Source organism: Protomyctophum parallelum (assembly GCF_964188405.1).
Source record: "Protomyctophum parallelum genome assembly, chromosome: 6".
NCBI classification, from domain to species: Eukaryota; Metazoa; Chordata; class Actinopteri; order Myctophiformes; family Myctophidae; genus Protomyctophum; species Protomyctophum parallelum.
Window position 1 is genome coordinate 21,170,028 of NC_139701.1, and position 16,593 is coordinate 21,186,620.

Sequence of the window (16,593 nt, forward strand, 5' to 3'; positions counted from 1 at the left end):
GTCATACAGTAGGCTACATGATAATTAAGTGCTGGAAATTCAAATAATGTGGAAAATATATTGGCTATAATCTGGCATTCTCCAAAATAATACATTTATAGACATTTAGAAAATTTATATTTGGACAGCTAAATCTACCCCATTAGAATACATTTAATTTGATACTAGAGTAGAGTGGCTTCCAAACCATTGCAAGTTTTGGTTTAAAGTAAATGTACAATATCTGACCAACACTGAGCACCTCAGGCACTCTCTTCTACTTTAATATTATAACATGTAGGCTAGTCAATATGCCTTTTCAGCAGTTTTTATGGTGAATCTTTCTCATTTAAGTAATTTCCACATATTATTGTATTTTCTTTATTTATTTTTAAATCATTGTCTAGATATGGTTCCTGTGGTCCCCTATCTATTGCCCTCCCATATGTGGTTAAAAAGAAAATTGCCACAAAAACAAAAAAGGTTTTCCATATTTCTGTTTCACATTTCTGCATTGGACCCAGTGTTTGTGTCATTCCTGTATTGGACCTTGTGTTTGTGTCATTATAGCCATTAGTAACGGCCATCCTCTTGCAGGTCATGAGACCAAGGCCATGCTGAACAACAACGGGCCACGCTACAAGCGCAGCAAGCTGGAGCGTCAGATGAACATACATGTGTTCTGGTGTGTCATCATCCTGCTGGTCATGTGCCTGTTTACCGCCATTGGTGTGTATAAGTGTGCTCTCGGGTCGTCATGCAAAACAAGAGGCGTTTTGCAGAAAATTACACCCTTAACCCCTCCCGCTTTGGCCTCATTATCTTGGACATGACTGAGAAAGACAAAGAACCAGTTGATGATTGGAAGTCAGCACTACCAAGCTGCTATTATTTATATCTTGTTGTTTTCAAGCATGCACTGACCTTGTGCTTGTGCTCTTCCAGGTCATGGGCTGTGGATGTTCCAGTACGGCGATAAGAGGCCTGTGTTTGACGTTCTCAGTCCTGAAGGGACAGACTTATCGCCTGCCCTGACAGCCATGTATCTGTTTCTCACCATGATCATCGTCTTTCAGGTAGCCACCAGAGAACTTCCCATTACAGAAACAACTTTGCAGGGACTTTTAAATACGAGATATGCCTTGTCCCTCTTTGTAGAAACAACTTAGCAGGGACTTTTAAATACGAGATATGCCTTGTCCCTCTTTGTAGATGTGTCTATATGCAAAGTTAGTAGTGTATGTGCAATGTTGTAATCTAATCAAACAATGCCCAGTGTGAAGATGCATTTATTGCATTATATGAGAGGAATTGATTCATACCTTCTCCCGGGAATAGTCCGCTTGCCAGAATTTGGACCCGGACATTTATACCCAGTTTCCACATCCTGGGGACCCATACTCAACATTTCTAACATAAAACCTTAGGGTACTCAAAATGACCGGGTCCACAATGGGGCTCTGTGGGCTGGCAAGCGGACTAGTATACAAAGAGGCAAGTAAGCAAATCTATTGTATGACATGGAGATGTCCATTACGGGTGCAACAATAATCAAATAATTTATTTAATTGATTACAAAAATATATTGCTTCTAATAAAAATCTATTTAGGTGTGGAAATGTAAAAAATAATACAGTATAGCAATAATAGCATCCCTATTTTGCAAGATTGTAGATCGGTTGTTTTAGCTATTTGTTTTTGAGGGGTGCTAGCCCCTCACCAACACTGTGCCTCAATTGTACCCACTTTAGCAGTGGGTTAAGAGCTGTCTAATTTCCCTGTGGAGTTGTGTGAGAAAGCGAACATCATAAGGGGCATAAAAGACTTTGAATTGAAAAAGTTTTTTCAGGAAATAAATGCACATTGTAATAAAAAATGATACGGCATGGACTGAAGGTTAAAGAGACAATCAGGCCCTGATTCTTTCTTGCAGCAGAGAGCAATACATCGTCTCCTCCGCTGCAGTCAGTGTTTGCTCCGACTTGTAAATGACCCCTGGTAACAAATGCCCTGTCTGCTCTCCTAGGTACTGATTCCCATCTCACTCTTCGTGTCGATTGAGATCGTCAAGATCTGCCAGGTGTACTTCATCCATCAGGACATGGAGCTGTACGACGAGGAGACAGACTCTCACCTGCAGTGCAGGGCTCTGAACATCACTGAGGACCTGGGACAGATGCAATACATCTTCTCTGACAAGACAGGCACCCTGACGGAGAATAAAATGGTGTTCAGGCGCTGCACTGTGGCCGGCGTGGAGTACTCCCATGATGCCAATGGTGAGGGCAGCCAAGGCTCACACTCTGCACTAAATATTATAATATTTTTATAATGACTTGTATGTTCGCCAATCAGACATATGGTAAGGCGGTTCTATTCCAGAATGTTGGTGGGATTCATAATCACGCGTCCCTGACTGACTAACTGATTTTCTAATTCAGTCATCTAATCAGAATCGGTCCCACCAACTGAGCTAGTCACAATCACAGGGCATTCGTCCCTCCTGGCTATGGGATTTAGTCTGTCCTAACAATAAACTAACCTGTAACAGACCAATCATCCATGCTGTGGAATGTAATCTATCCTCGGTTGACCTAACAACCAACTAGCCAGTCGTTGTTTCAGCTTGTGCTGAATGTATTTCTCATTAGCAAATAAAGCTAAATCCAAGGTGTTATTGAGCTAATGCTATTTTATTATAAGTAGTAAGTAACCTTGAAACCAACGGTTCCCAAGCCATGGGGCCCACAGGCCTGTCTCCCCTTTCTGTAGTGTGAGGCAACATGATATACAAGTACACCCCCTGGACATGACTATTATGTCTGAGCTCGTGTAATATACATAACACCTCTTGACTTTGTTCAGGAGCTGCTTGTTGTCATGTTGTTGTGTTCCCGTAACATTTCTGACTTCTGATTGGGGGGGTAGCCTAGCGCACCGCACCAAAGTCGTTTCACCGCTTTTTGCTTTGTAGTGTCTCTTTCTACCGCACACATCCATGGCTGGAAAGAGGCATGCTTTCTGTTTCTCCTGTCAGAAATATGTCGCTGCCAATGGGAGGGATGTTGTTTTTACCAAGCTATGTTTTAACTACTGGAAAGCAGCACTCAAGCGTAACAGAAGCATGCATCCCATAGATCCAGCCACAGTCACTCATACCGGCTGCAGCCACCTAGTCTGAGCATAAATCCAGAGACGCAACCAGCGTAGCAAGAACCAATATTCTGTCAAGAGCATCGATGATGTAGTTTCAGTAAACTGAAATCTTAAAACAAGATGACACGGATGATGACACTGTTGAGATAAATAGATATATATATATAGAGATATAATATACTGTATGTATATTATACATATAGTATATATGACTGATATATTGTACAGTATATGTCTGCTTGGATCCAGCTAACAAAGTGAATTGTGATAAAAGTATGCTCTGTTGGCATATACAGTATACTGTGTATATATACTCTAATAAAGTAGGATAGAACCAACCCTGCTAGCAAAAGTTAGCAAAGCATGTCTCCCCTCATTGGCTAGTATAAATCATGCGATGTCTATGTTATCAATCATGCTCCCTGTACACATGACTGCAAATGACTCCAACACCGTCATTAAGTATGCAGACGACAGGAAAGTGATGGGCTGAATCGCCAACAACGAGTCTGACTACAGAGACGAGATCAACACACTGGCACTCTGGTGCCAGGAGAACAACCTCGCCCTCAACGGCGACAAGACCAAGGAGCTTATCGTGGACTTCCGGAGGCCGCAGAGAGCTTCGATGGCGCTGCAGTGGAAAGGCTCAGCGAGTTCAAGACTTCAAGTTCCAGCGACTGTACTGGCTCCGACGCTTGAAGAAGTTTGGAGTAGGACAGCGCATCCTCAGGCTCTACTACAACGGCTCAGTTGAAGGTGTTTTATCAGGATGCGTGACGGCCTGGTATGGAAACCGCACTAACCGAGAAAAGCCTACAGTGAGTAGTGCGATCGGCAGAGCGCATAATGGGACTGGGAGGCAAGCTTCCAGAGCTCCAGGAACTGTACTGTATGAGCACCACCCAAGACACAAACTGTTCAACCCCCTACAACGACTGCGGCCGGGCAAGGGGCTCAGCTTTCATCCGGCTGCTGTCAGACAGACTGCTGAACATGGCATGTGTCTGCCATTGGACTGCCGAACAAGACACAAGCCTTGTTTCGGCACAGTCGCCCGCCTGATGACAGGCGATGATGTTGTCAGGCTGGTCTCAGACCTTTGTTCTTCCTTGAACCTACCTGTGCATTGTACCAGGGACAAGTGGCTTGGATTTAGCTCTTCCACGAACCCACCTGTGGATTATACCACTTTTTCTTTGCTCTACCTCATGGACGTACCCGTGGATTATACCAGTGTCATTCTTTTTATGTAGACTCTGCAGTCCAGACAGACTAGACTGTTATTTTAGCACCGTAACCCAATTTGTGCCCAAGACGTCTCCAGACGTCCTGGAATTAATTAACATCCTTAATATAAGTATATAGTGCACAGTATACACCTGCTGCTATGCTCACGTACCTTTATACCGTATCTAGGTTTATGTGTAAATATGTAGATAATTGTTTTAACCTTTTTTACACCTCTTTTCTTGATCTCCTTTCACCCTTGCTGTTCACTCGATCGCCTAGCAACCGAGAAGCATTCATATGTTGCATATGAGTGTGATCTATCATAAACCACTATAAATACCATTTGATGCAACTTGATTAACTTTGTTTTCAAATATGAAGCTTTGTATGGTCCCATTAATATTGACCTTGCAGCAATATTTAAAAAATATGCATCATTAGTCATGTTAGGATGTTTTTCACTCTGATGGCGGTTATTTGCAGACTACATTATTTTCCCTCTATTCCTGTTGCATTCTCCCAACAGCTCTGAAGACATCCTGAATGTTGACCGCAATATCCCCACATTTCCCGATGTTCCAGCAGAAGGCCCTGCAGTCCCCCTAGTTTTTCTTAAGGCCTATTCATAGTAGGTTTGGGTGATGAGGTGACCACCGCTATCACCCAAAACTACAACATGATGTCACTGAGCCGCGGTGAAGAGAAAACCACCGCTCTCCCCAGCCTCTATTTTTACTCGCCACTGAAACGGTGGTCACCGAAACTCGCTCCAGGCAATGTGATTGGTCTAGAAGTTGTTATGTTGTGCTGGCTATAGTATACTTTATAATAGTTGCAATGAGAGCTCAGCTTGCAAAACCACCAGGGCAAAGCAGGCCAGTTGTGTGTGTGTGTGTGTGTGTGTGTGTGTGTGTGTGTGTGTGTGTGGGAACGGGGAGGCGGGGTTTGCAGGCTCACAGTATAGCCAGCACAACGTGAACGACGAACGTATTTTTCCTACACTGCCTCCCGTAGCTTCCCACGCCTCCCCGTTCTTCTGTCCCCCCACATACACACACACACACACACTCATCACGGCCAGGAGGACACATGACAGCACTGCCCGGCTTTGCTTGTGGTGGTTTTGCGAGCTGAGCTGAGCTGAGCGCAAATATGCAGTAGAGAGAAATCTGAGGGAAAACAGAAAACAATGGATGAATTTGAGGAAGTGTTGGCCATGGAGGGTAGGAGATATGAGCATGGTGATGGAATATGAGCGGTGCCATCAAAACTACCGTTCTGGTGAAGAGGTGGCCACTGAATAGGTGTTCACCTCTTCACCTAAATCTGGACTGTATGAATAGGGCTTCAGTCCTCCCTTCATTTTCTGTGGAAAAACGATCCCATGGGAACTACGCACAAAAACAAATTTTAGTTGTTTTTTTTACTTTTTCAATCTGTGGTGTGACTGATGCTTTATTCCTGTGCATAATTTCCGTAACGATGCCCCACCGGCCACCACACAGTGGACATCAATTTAGATTGAAGTATTTTTCCACCGGTATGTCAGAGACAGAGTATGTTCTAATTAGGTCATGGGGGAAAAAAAGTTCAGGCCCTGCCAGTAGTTCATGATGTGTTGTGTGTCTCTCATCCTCCAGCTAGAAGACTGGCAATGTACCAAGAGTTGGACTCTGAAGAGGAGGAGTGTATGTCCCATGGCGGAACCCTTCCCAGACGGGACAGCCTCACCAGCCACCAGAGTGCCAAGGTTGTGCTGCGCTCACAGAGCACCAAGTCTCATCGCAGGACGGGCAGCAGGGCAGAGGCTAAAAGAGCCAGTATCCTGTCCAAGCACACAGCCTTCAGCAGCCCCATGGTCAGTCCCAGTGACACACACACGTGCACGCATGCACGCACACACGCACACAAAAAAAAGTTAATGCAAAATAAAAATGAACTATGCAAAAATAACTAAAACTAACTCTAAATAAATTGAATTGGAGTCTTTGTTTCCCATCGATAACATCTAATGCCATGTATTCTTTTATCCTACCTTTTTCAGCTTCTATGAATCAAGGCTTTTCTCATAATATCTGAAAAACTAAGACACCAACTAACTGAATATACTAAATGAAAACTAGAAATCTAAAATTACTTATGCACATTAATGAGTTTTTCTGGGTGCCGCTGGCTTAACGGTTAAAGCTTAACCACATATAGGCTGTATAGGTTCGATTCCCAAGCCCGAAGAACTTTGCTGCGTGTCACTCCCAATCTCTCTCTCCCTATTCCCAGTCTATCTCAAATAACTATCCAAATAAAGGGAGAACAAATATATTTCAAAAAAACTAAACTATAATAACTCTCACCCACACACAAACACTGCATTCCTAGCGGCCGGTTTCCACATATTGACAAAACGCCCTCCGTTTTTGTCATCCAGGAGAAAGACATCACCCCTGACCCTCAGCTCTTAGACAAAGTCAACGAATGTGCGAGCCAGATGGACTTCATGCGTTTCCACAGCCAGCCCATGTCCCAGCTGCCCTCTGACCTCTCGGACATCATGGATTTCTTCATCGCCCTCACCATCTGCAACACCGTGGTGGTGTCTTCCCCCAACCAGCCGAGACAGAAGGTAAAACCTTCACCTCACACATTGTTTTATGGAGCACACCACCTCCTTGATATTGTGCCTCGTTAAGACCCTATATACTTTCTCCATGAGACGAATAGCGACAATAGCTGATCTAGAAGATCACAACACACCACAATGTGACATATTTGAAAATATTTTATGTATTTTATTTTTATTGCCCAAAATGGGGATACAAGGATTAATGTGGCTAACGTCCTACTTTTGTTTTTGGTTCCAAAAGAACACGACGTGTTATTACAAAATAAATGCTTAATGTTGTGTTAACTGTGTGTAAATAGCCACAAAAGGCTAGCCTGCCATTCACATCATTGTCCACTGTTAGCAATTATAGTCTTTATATGTACATGTGTACATGCATGCATGTGTGCATGCGAGAAAAGTAAACCAAATGTGAGTGATTGTCTCAGTTACTGTCCACAGATAAGCAGACCAGTGTTTTGTAGATGTTTCCACTGGTTGTAAATAGTTTTAAATCTGATCATAGTTGGTGAAGAGCCCACTTGTCCCAAGGTAGTAAACAATGTAGTAAGTCACAAGTTAGCAATGAATAGAGGCAGTCAAAGAATTAATGCGGCCAGAAAGTTGTAATTTCTGACTAGGGACCATTCATGGATTTCCTACAGAGTTTCTCAAAGGCAAACAACTCTTCCGAGTGCACTATAGGGCCGGGACTTTAACACGTTATTTACAATTAATTAATGACAGAAAAAAAAACTGCTTCCATGTCAATGAGTGTGTGTGTGTGCGCGCGTGCATGCGTGTTCGCTTCCGTGTGTGCGTGCGTGTGTGCATGTGTATTTTAAGGAGCCTGGGATTAAGGAAGGATAAAATGATGCCTCATACATCATCATGCTATAGATTGTGTCATTGCCCCTAAATTGGATGGGAGATACTATAAGCTTTAGAAGATCTCAATAAAGGCTATCGCAGAATAATAATAGATATGTACTGTTACTGATTGAGGTTTGTTTATTGTTACATCTTGTGTACAGTACAGGTACATAAGAGTAAAAGTCTTTTTGATCTTGTTCCTCAAATAGTGGTCTTTCTTTTGTATTAAAACGGGCAGCAAAAAGTCTACTACTTGAAGTGTACTACTTCAAGTTCCAAGTTTATTATTGTTGGAGAAGGAATAGTCGCACGGACGGCAGTGTGTTTTCCTTTTTGTAATAAGAGATGAGAATAAGAAGCATCATAAGCACTGCTTGAAGTGGCAAATGCACCTTTTCCCACTGATCCTTCTTGCCTCATGGAGCAGTTTTCCAGCCATATAACATACAGTAGGCCTATATACTATATAGCCAAGTATATAATGGCAGGGTGTGTGCGTGCATGGTTATGGAAGGCAGTGGTGTGAGTGACAGCATGTGAATTGTGTGTTGAAGGGGTCAGTCCCCCTTTCTTTTTTTTTTTGCTTGAACACCTGCCCCCCACAATGTCTCTGCATGGCCCTGGTTGTAATACTACTGTATAAAATGGGGAGATAAATGGGAAATTAACATGATTCAGGAGCAGAGCAGGTTACAAAAAGGGTTGAAAATAAAGGGACTCCAACAAAAGACGAGAGATATATATATATATATATATATATAGCGCTAGTAGGCATATAATAGTCATAGGAGAACACGTGACTAAATAGTGATAAATATTGTGGCAAATGAATGAGTATTGAAACGGTTTCAATCTTCAGAATCAATATATAATATATGCATAGATATATCTTGACTGAATAGCAATACAAAGAAGGTTTCTTCCCAGTTTATGAAAACACACACACACACACACACACACACAAAGAAAAACAACAACCTCCAACTAGAAAATTCGCAATTAAAAAATTTTGCAGAGTGTGGTTGCCGCAGTGGCTTACATATGCCCCTCCCACTAATATTGCCAGCCAATTACAATTTCAAGTCACACCTTAGATCATGTGTAAGTAATTCGGAGGGGATTTAACCCCCAAAATTCATGTTATTGCGACAAATGATTACATTTCTCGCATTTGCGGCACCCCCTATAGATGAAAATGGAATTGCTTTTAGAACTTGGTTGATTGAACCACCCCGGACATGTGATTCAAATTTGGGATGGATTGGACATTTCCATTCGTGATTTATGGCATTCTTTGTGATATAGGCCTCCTCCTACGAACGATACGCACTATAAAAATTCCGCCATTAGAGTTTTCATCGGAAAGGTCCAGAGATCACGTGTACAGATTTTTGTGAGATTTGGACAAAATATGTAGGAGGAAAAGCAAAAAGTGTGTTTTGGACAAAATTCAAAATGGCGGAAAATCTATCATGGCGGAAATGGCGGTGGCCTATATTGGGAAATGCGTCAATCAAAAGGTATTTTTATTTTACGACCTACGGTTCAAGAGTTATAAGCCAAAACGTAAAGTTATAGCCCCACCATGAGGCCGACCGATAAAATTATAAAATTATAGGTTAAATAATTTAAGTATGAATTTATCCTCCAAGTTTTGTAACTATAGTGCTCACAGTCGCCGAGGAAAAAATACTTGAATGTGAATTTTCGCATTTTCACATTCATGTCAATGGGGAAATTTAATTCACTAATAAATTCATATCAATTAAACTATACAACATTTCTCTTAGCAAAACACAAGCACACGATTCCATTCCATAGGCTATGGTGTGCTTCAGTCAAAGGGGGCTCAATTGTGTACCCTTGTTTTGTTTTTGTTTTGTTTAAACCCTGGGTGTGGTTCTCCGGTTTTAGGAGGTGACATCCTCTCCCGGCAGGGCTCACCAGCTCACCACCCTGCTTTTCATCCCAAACCCCTGGCTGTGCACAACACTTTAAAAAACAAAACAAGACTAAAAGCCTAAAAGACCCACTAGTGGCCCCTAGAGGCTAGTGCTGCCCCCTTAATCGGACCAACCAAAATGGTTTGAACCAACTGGCTGACAAAGCCATTCCATAGAGCCCTGCAATCTACACTAGCGTGGCTATAAAAAAGGGTTGTTTATATGTGAAGGTTATCTGATAATGTTGGAGGGAAACGTAAATCAAAAAAAGAAAAAAAAAAAGGCATACAGCATGATTTTATTTATTTATTTGTTCTCCTTTTGCTGCCTATTGTTTGCATTTTGTGTTGTTATGTGTGTGTGTCCTCTGTGCCATTGTAATTGCTCACTTTTTTATTGCGATGCCCTTGTGGCTAAGCCGGCACCTGAATGATTTATATGTGAGAACCGTGGCTCTGGGCACCAGGAGACGACTAAGTGAGTCAGACTCTGCTGCTGTGCTGTACCACCCTGGAATAAAGGATTGGCTATGGGATGGCAGCCACTGTTTCTGCATCTAGCCAACACCACTGTATTTAACTCTGAGAGGGTACAAATGGACCCGTGAGCGTACGTTTGGTTACATTTGTACCATCTCAGAGTTACAAATGGATACATCATTTAACATTAAGGATTTCACTGTGTAGTGCATTCACAAGATTCGTTTAAAATAATTAGGCCTAAATACTTTTTTACCGTGGCCCTATTTTAGATGATTTGTACCTGAAATGAAGGGTAATGGACCTGAAAAGGGTGATTATTTTTAGACAGATATAAAAATATGAGCATGTATTCGGGTATTGTTTTCAGTGCACGATTGCCCCTGTTTTAAGCTTTTACACCCATCCTTGATTTCAGGTCCAAAGCATAAAAAAATAGGGCCCAGGTTTAAGAAAACCGAAATTCTCCTTTAACATTTACGGTTGTCCATTACAACAGTGTGCACGACTGTGGCTGAGGTATAAATGCGAGTACTCTGACTTACTCTTACTCTCCCCATTCCCTCCCGGCATTCCACCTGCAGGTCCGCACGCGGTACGAGCTGAAGTCTCCCGTGAAGACCATCGAGGACTTCATCAAGCGATTCACGCCCAGCCGGCTGACCTCGGGTTCCAACAGCAGCAGCTCCTCCAGCCTCGTCACCAGCCGGTCGTCCACTCGCGGCTGCTCCAGCGCGCTGTCTTCTCCGTCGGCCGAGAGCACGCTCACCAAGCTGGCGGAGGAGCGGCCCGCCGGGGGACTGGAGCACGCCTTCAGCCCCGTCCCACCGGCGTACGACGGCAAGGCGTGGGGGGCTGCGCCGGGGGAGGAGGGCGAGCTGCGCTACGAGGCGGAGTCCCCCGACGAGGCGGCGCTGGTCTACGCGGCCCGGGCCTACAAGTGCTCCCTGGTGGGGCGACTGCCCGACCAGGTCACCGTGGACCTCCCCCACCTGGGCAAGCTGACCTTCGAGCTGCTGCACACGCTGGGGTTCGACGCCACCAGGAAGCGCATGTCGGTGGTGGTCCGCCACCCGCTGACGGACCAGATCACCGTGTACACCAAGGGAGCCGACTCTGCCATCATGGATCTCATCAGACCGCCTGCCACCGGTGAGCAACTTAAACCACTTAAGAACAGAATGATCAAAGTTTGAGTGTTTTTTTAAAGCAAGGTTGAAGTTAATAATAATAATTATTATTATCAATCCTCTTTATCTGTTGCTTCTCTGCTCTGTGAGCAAGAAACCAAAAGTAGTGACTCCATTCACTCTCATTGCAAGGCCAAAAAGTTCTCTAAATCACACTTCTAGCTACTTCCAGTCTTAATACATATTTTGTGGGAATTGAAATGGCTGTATTCATGTTATATTATCCTTGACGGAAGTCCTCTTGTGATATAAAAATCGATACATCATCCAATATCAGTGTAACGCAAGCACTGCCTGCCGCCAGTAAGAGAAATAGGTGGAAGGAAATTCCATACCAGGTCTCGTTTTTTATACTGTATGCAGTATATAGGCAGAATCCACTTTGTGCACAACACTGCACATGCAACGAGAGGGAAGGGAATTGCTTTCCCCGTTTCCTCGCTCGCAGTGTACAGAAGCAAGCAACCGATAAAGATGATCGACAATACTTGGACTTATATCATGCCCGAGTATAGCTATTAGAACCCAAGGTTCCCAATCCCAAGGTCCATTTTCTATTTCGTACATAATAAAATAAAAAGGAGGTAGGCAGGGAGAATTGCAGTGACCAGAGAAGGGATCGGATGAAATGCCAGTGGTTGAGATGGATGTGAATGCAGTTCAGAAGTACCATGGCTCTGTGCTCATGCAGTGCACATACTAACCGGCTGAGCTCCCGTCGGGGCACTGCCATGTTCTGTGGCGTTGACGTGGTCTTTTATTATTGCTGTCATAACTCGGCGGTAAAGGTGTCAGTGGCGTGCTATTTAAGGAAAGGTGATGACACCGCAGGGTGTGTCAACACCGTCTTATGATGCGGTTTTGAAGCCTGTGTGTGTGTGCGTTTCCAAGTCTGTTTCCCTCTCGGCACGTCGACCCATCTGCTGTCTGCAGACTTAATTCTCCACTGAGGATTGATCTTGGCTGGGAACCAGCGTGGCTACAAATCACACTGGATGTAATCTTCGCATGGCACGGCGGCCTACACCTTAACAAATGGAAGAGTTTTTTCGGTGGCACTGGCCATCCGCCAGTGATTAAGTGTGTGTGTGTGTGTGTGTGTGTGTGTGTGTGTGTGTGTGTGTGTGTGTGTGTGTGTGTGTGTGTGTGTGTGTGTGTGTGTGTGTGTGTGTGTGTGTGTGTGTGTGTGTGTGTGTGTGTGTGTGTGTGTGTGTGTGTGTGTGTGTGTGTGTGTGTGTGTGTGTGTGTGTGTGTGTGTGTGTGACCTTGGTTTTAAATATTCCAGCCTCTTTGGTCGGAGGGCAGCTTGCCCGGGCAATAAAGCCTGATTCATACTTCGTAGTACGACGGTGTCGCCTGCTGAAAATGTGTCGCAGGTGGAGCATAAATGAGCCATAACTCTGGCCATTGGGCAGCACACTGCATAGCAAGAGAAAGGTTCTTTCTCTCTTCTACGCGCCTGAAGTGCCCACCTCTCCCACTCACCTTTTCCGATGATGTAAAAAACTAGAAATTAAATTGACAAGAACTACCCGTTTTACAAGAGGTCTTATTTTTAGAGCGTCCCCCCCCCCCCCCCCCCCCCCAACAAAGGACGTAAGTCCATATTGCTCTCTCTAAAATAAAAAGACCTCCCTCTTCCAATGTTGCTGTTGTTGCCTTATTCGTTATTCTTGGAGTTGTTGTTACGGTGTACTAATGGCAGAGGTGTAGCGGGTCGTTAAGATTCGAGGCACGCAAAGGGCCATAGAGGCACTTTTCGCTAATGCTCTGTACACAGTCACCAAACGCCTGTCCAGGAGTGCTTAGCAAGGACTGTCCTGGAGGGGGGGAGGGGGCATTGAAGGATTGCCACAACAACAAGAAAAGCACACTGATGGAAATAGTGTTGGAAAAAGTGTTCTTCTTCTTCTTCTCCTTCTTCTCCTTCTTCTCCTTCTTCTCCTTCTTCTCCTTCTTCTTCTTCTTCTTCTTCTTCTTCTTCTTCTTCTTCTTCTTCTTCTTCTTCTTCTTCTTCTTCTTCTTCTTCTTCTTCTTCTTCTTCTTCTTCTTCTTCTTCTTCTTCTTCTTCTTCTTCTTCTTCTTCTTCTTCTTCTTCTTCTTCTTCTTCTTCTTCTTCTATTTATTAACAACAGAGTTGTTCATAAATGGCTCTGGTAGCCACATGTTAAAACATCTGGGCCCTTTACTGCACAACCAGAAGGACATGAGACCCGAATATAACTTCAGCCAGTCTCGTTGTTCGGAGCCTGTTCCGTGCCTGCCTGATTCACACAGTTCTTAAAACAACAAATGGCTTTGTGGTTGCAACAGCCTTTCATGTGTGGATAGGAGACTTGTTTCTCTGTCCTGGTTAGTGAGTTTGATGGAATAGGTGCCTCCGTTTTGGTCATTATAAACTGGGAGTTAATCTTTAGCAAGGCAGGCGTGGCAGAAATATGACTTCAGTTAAATGCTATCCTCCTGCCTTGAATGAGCGCTTGTTAACAGCTATACATCACTGGAGAAAAGGCAATCCGTACTTTGCTTTAGTTCTTCTTAGTGTGTTTTACAGTTTAAGCAGTCCTTTTCTTTTGAGGAATCGTATTAGTTATTGCATTGGTTGCTTTGTGTTTGGTTCCCTTTGTATTTTCGGTATCGGGATAGTGCTGAATGCTCGTCATGTTAAATATCGTAGCTGCACCTGGGTGCATGCCGTGTGCCATATTTTTAAGACGTTCTCTGACTCACTTGAAATTCACGGCATGGTGCTCTGTAGAATAGGGAGGTGGAATTGATGATGGCTCCTTTGGAACCGTTCTCACCCCCATATCCCCCAACCACCCCCCCCCCCCCCCCCCAAGCCCCACCCGGTGCTCTGCCATGTGCCTCGCCCTGTGTCTGCTCGCGTGGCCGGCTGGCTGGGTGTGTCCTTCCACAGACAACTCTACACTTTGTGTTGCCATTGGGTGAGAGCAGGCCAGTTAGAGTGCAGTGCAAGCGGGAGCCTCTTCATAACACAGCACCTCCACAATGGCTCGATTGAGTGCAGAGCTATAGCAAGGAAGTATAGCCCCTCCATGTCACTCTAATAACAGCACACATGAAGGTGCTGCAGGCGAACAGACGGACACGAGGCGTCCGGGGGATTGGGTGTGTCTTTGAAGTGCGTCTGTGTATTATGTCAGTGTGTTTATGTTCCCATGTGGGTGACTGAAGCTATTTGTCATGATTGAACTCTAGGTCTGCTCTGCTCCACTCAGCCACCAGGCACACATATTGAGCTATCTTTTGTTTTTTAAAGGAAAATGTTCATGCTGCCACAGAATTCACAGTTGTTTAAATGATTTGAGATGGTTACATTTAGATTTGTTAAGAATGGTAACATGATGAACAGCGGGACAGTGGAGTTGCCGGATACCTGTCTCAGACATGGCGGGTGGGGTTGACATGGGGTTCGAGTGATCGTCCCCTAAAAGAAAAGGTCCTGGATTTGAACCCGCTGAAATCTGCTGTTTAATATTGGCCTAATGTCTCAAATGTAAAATTATATGTTCATTTCTCAGCTTTCTGTTTTCAGATTTATCTATTTATATGGTAGGTGCGGTATGTGAATTATGTTTCAACATTCCTTTTTTAAAGGGAGTAAAATAACAAACACAGAGCAACTCTGTTCCACCAGCATCTGTTACTGTTGGGCCTACCGGTCCTGGCAGCTATTTGTCAAAACGGAGAGCTCACGATGTCCACGGACGTACTTTTTATGAGCCGAGAGGGTAAAGGCTTTCCGACACAAGCTACTGAACATCATCTATTATTCAGGGAAAAATTATCAGTGCTGATGTGAAAAGGTTGAGAGATAATTTATAATGATGAATAACAAAGTAGGGCAAGTGTTCCCTTGTTATGAATGCATACATTTATAAAAAATAATCCCTGGACAAAATTGACCAAATTGTTCTTTTTGGGGCTGATTTGTAAGTACTAAGTGCACAGGGGGGTGTTGTAGTTTTATGATGGACGCGCTGAGCTGGTCGGTTATTAACACATCCCTCCCGTTACTCTAGGCGGGATCGTGAGGCCAGTGCCAGTCAAATGCGCGAAATACCAAAATAGAAGAAGAGATCCTGGCCAACCAAGGACTATTAAAAGAGGACAGGAAGCGAAGACCGTACGGTGGACTCCATATTGCTCCCTGGAAGGAAAGAAACATGCGCAATGGGCTACATATATGCAGCCAACACTTCCGCGTTCAGCTTCCTTGGTCTCAATTGAGCATGTTTCTTTCCTTCCATGTAAGAACAGGGAATTATAACCTCCCAAACACCAGATTTTGTCTCATTTTGAGCAGAAAAAGGAGTAATATGTCGGACATGCACATGTCTAACATGACTGTGAATAAAGCAAAAAATAAATAAAATATATATATATATTATTTATTGTATTTATCTTATTATTACTGGATTAAATTAAATTAAATAAACTGATTTTCAAGTTCTGGCAGAGTAGAGGCCTGTGGCTTAGATTAGGAGTTTTTGTTTAACTTGGTGCAGCTGCATCAGAAGACTGATCATATGAAGCCTGTCTCCCTGTTAATTCTACCCGGCTGTAACGGTGTGGGTACCATACGAGTCCCACGGCGCAGCTTAATCCTTTTTACTCCTTCGTAGTTCGTACCACAGCATGGCTCACCGAAAATAGCTAATCTACAAACTAGATTGACTATTTTTGGTAACAAGAATGAGTCTTTTGTGGACCCTGAGTGTTTCCTTTCACCCAGACACTTCAAAAGTAGCCAAAAACAAACAACATTCTATATTCGGTTACGTCAAAACAGTACTTGAATTGTGTGTCTGCAAGGTGACTTTATTTCTTAATCTGCTCATCCTGACAGCAAATTGAAAATAAACCAAGAAATCGTTGAAGCGTTCCTTCTTTTTGCTCGATTTGGTCCAGACACAGCAGCAAAGGGGAGCAAACGTGAAAAGGGTGGAGGCAGCAGCATGTGGCTTAGTTTAGGTGTGAAAGACAGATGGCCATCATAAGCCTCTTGGAATCTTCTGGTACGAAATCTGGTGAATCATTGTTTGTCTGTTCCCTGAAAAGATGGAGAATTTAGTCTTGGTCCTTTATGTGTGGGTTTCTTTCTCTCTTATGTCTTA

The 16,593-nt window shown here is 43.7% G+C and overlaps 1 protein-coding gene across 1 annotated transcript in view; it reads left to right on the forward strand.

Moving 5' to 3' along the window:
• Positions 1 to 16,593, forward strand: part of atp10a (ATPase phospholipid transporting 10A) — a 54,957-nt gene that overhangs the window by 12,347 nt on the left and 26,017 nt on the right. Inside the window, exons 5-10 of the mRNA XM_083767739.1 lie at positions 577 to 708; positions 925 to 1,055; positions 2,006 to 2,258; positions 6,009 to 6,226; positions 6,794 to 6,988; positions 10,847 to 11,414. Coding sequence (XP_083623865.1) covers positions 577 to 708; positions 925 to 1,055; positions 2,006 to 2,258; positions 6,009 to 6,226; positions 6,794 to 6,988; positions 10,847 to 11,414 — 1,497 coding nt within the window. The remainder of the gene's footprint in view (positions 1 to 576; positions 709 to 924; positions 1,056 to 2,005; positions 2,259 to 6,008; positions 6,227 to 6,793; positions 6,989 to 10,846; positions 11,415 to 16,593) is intronic.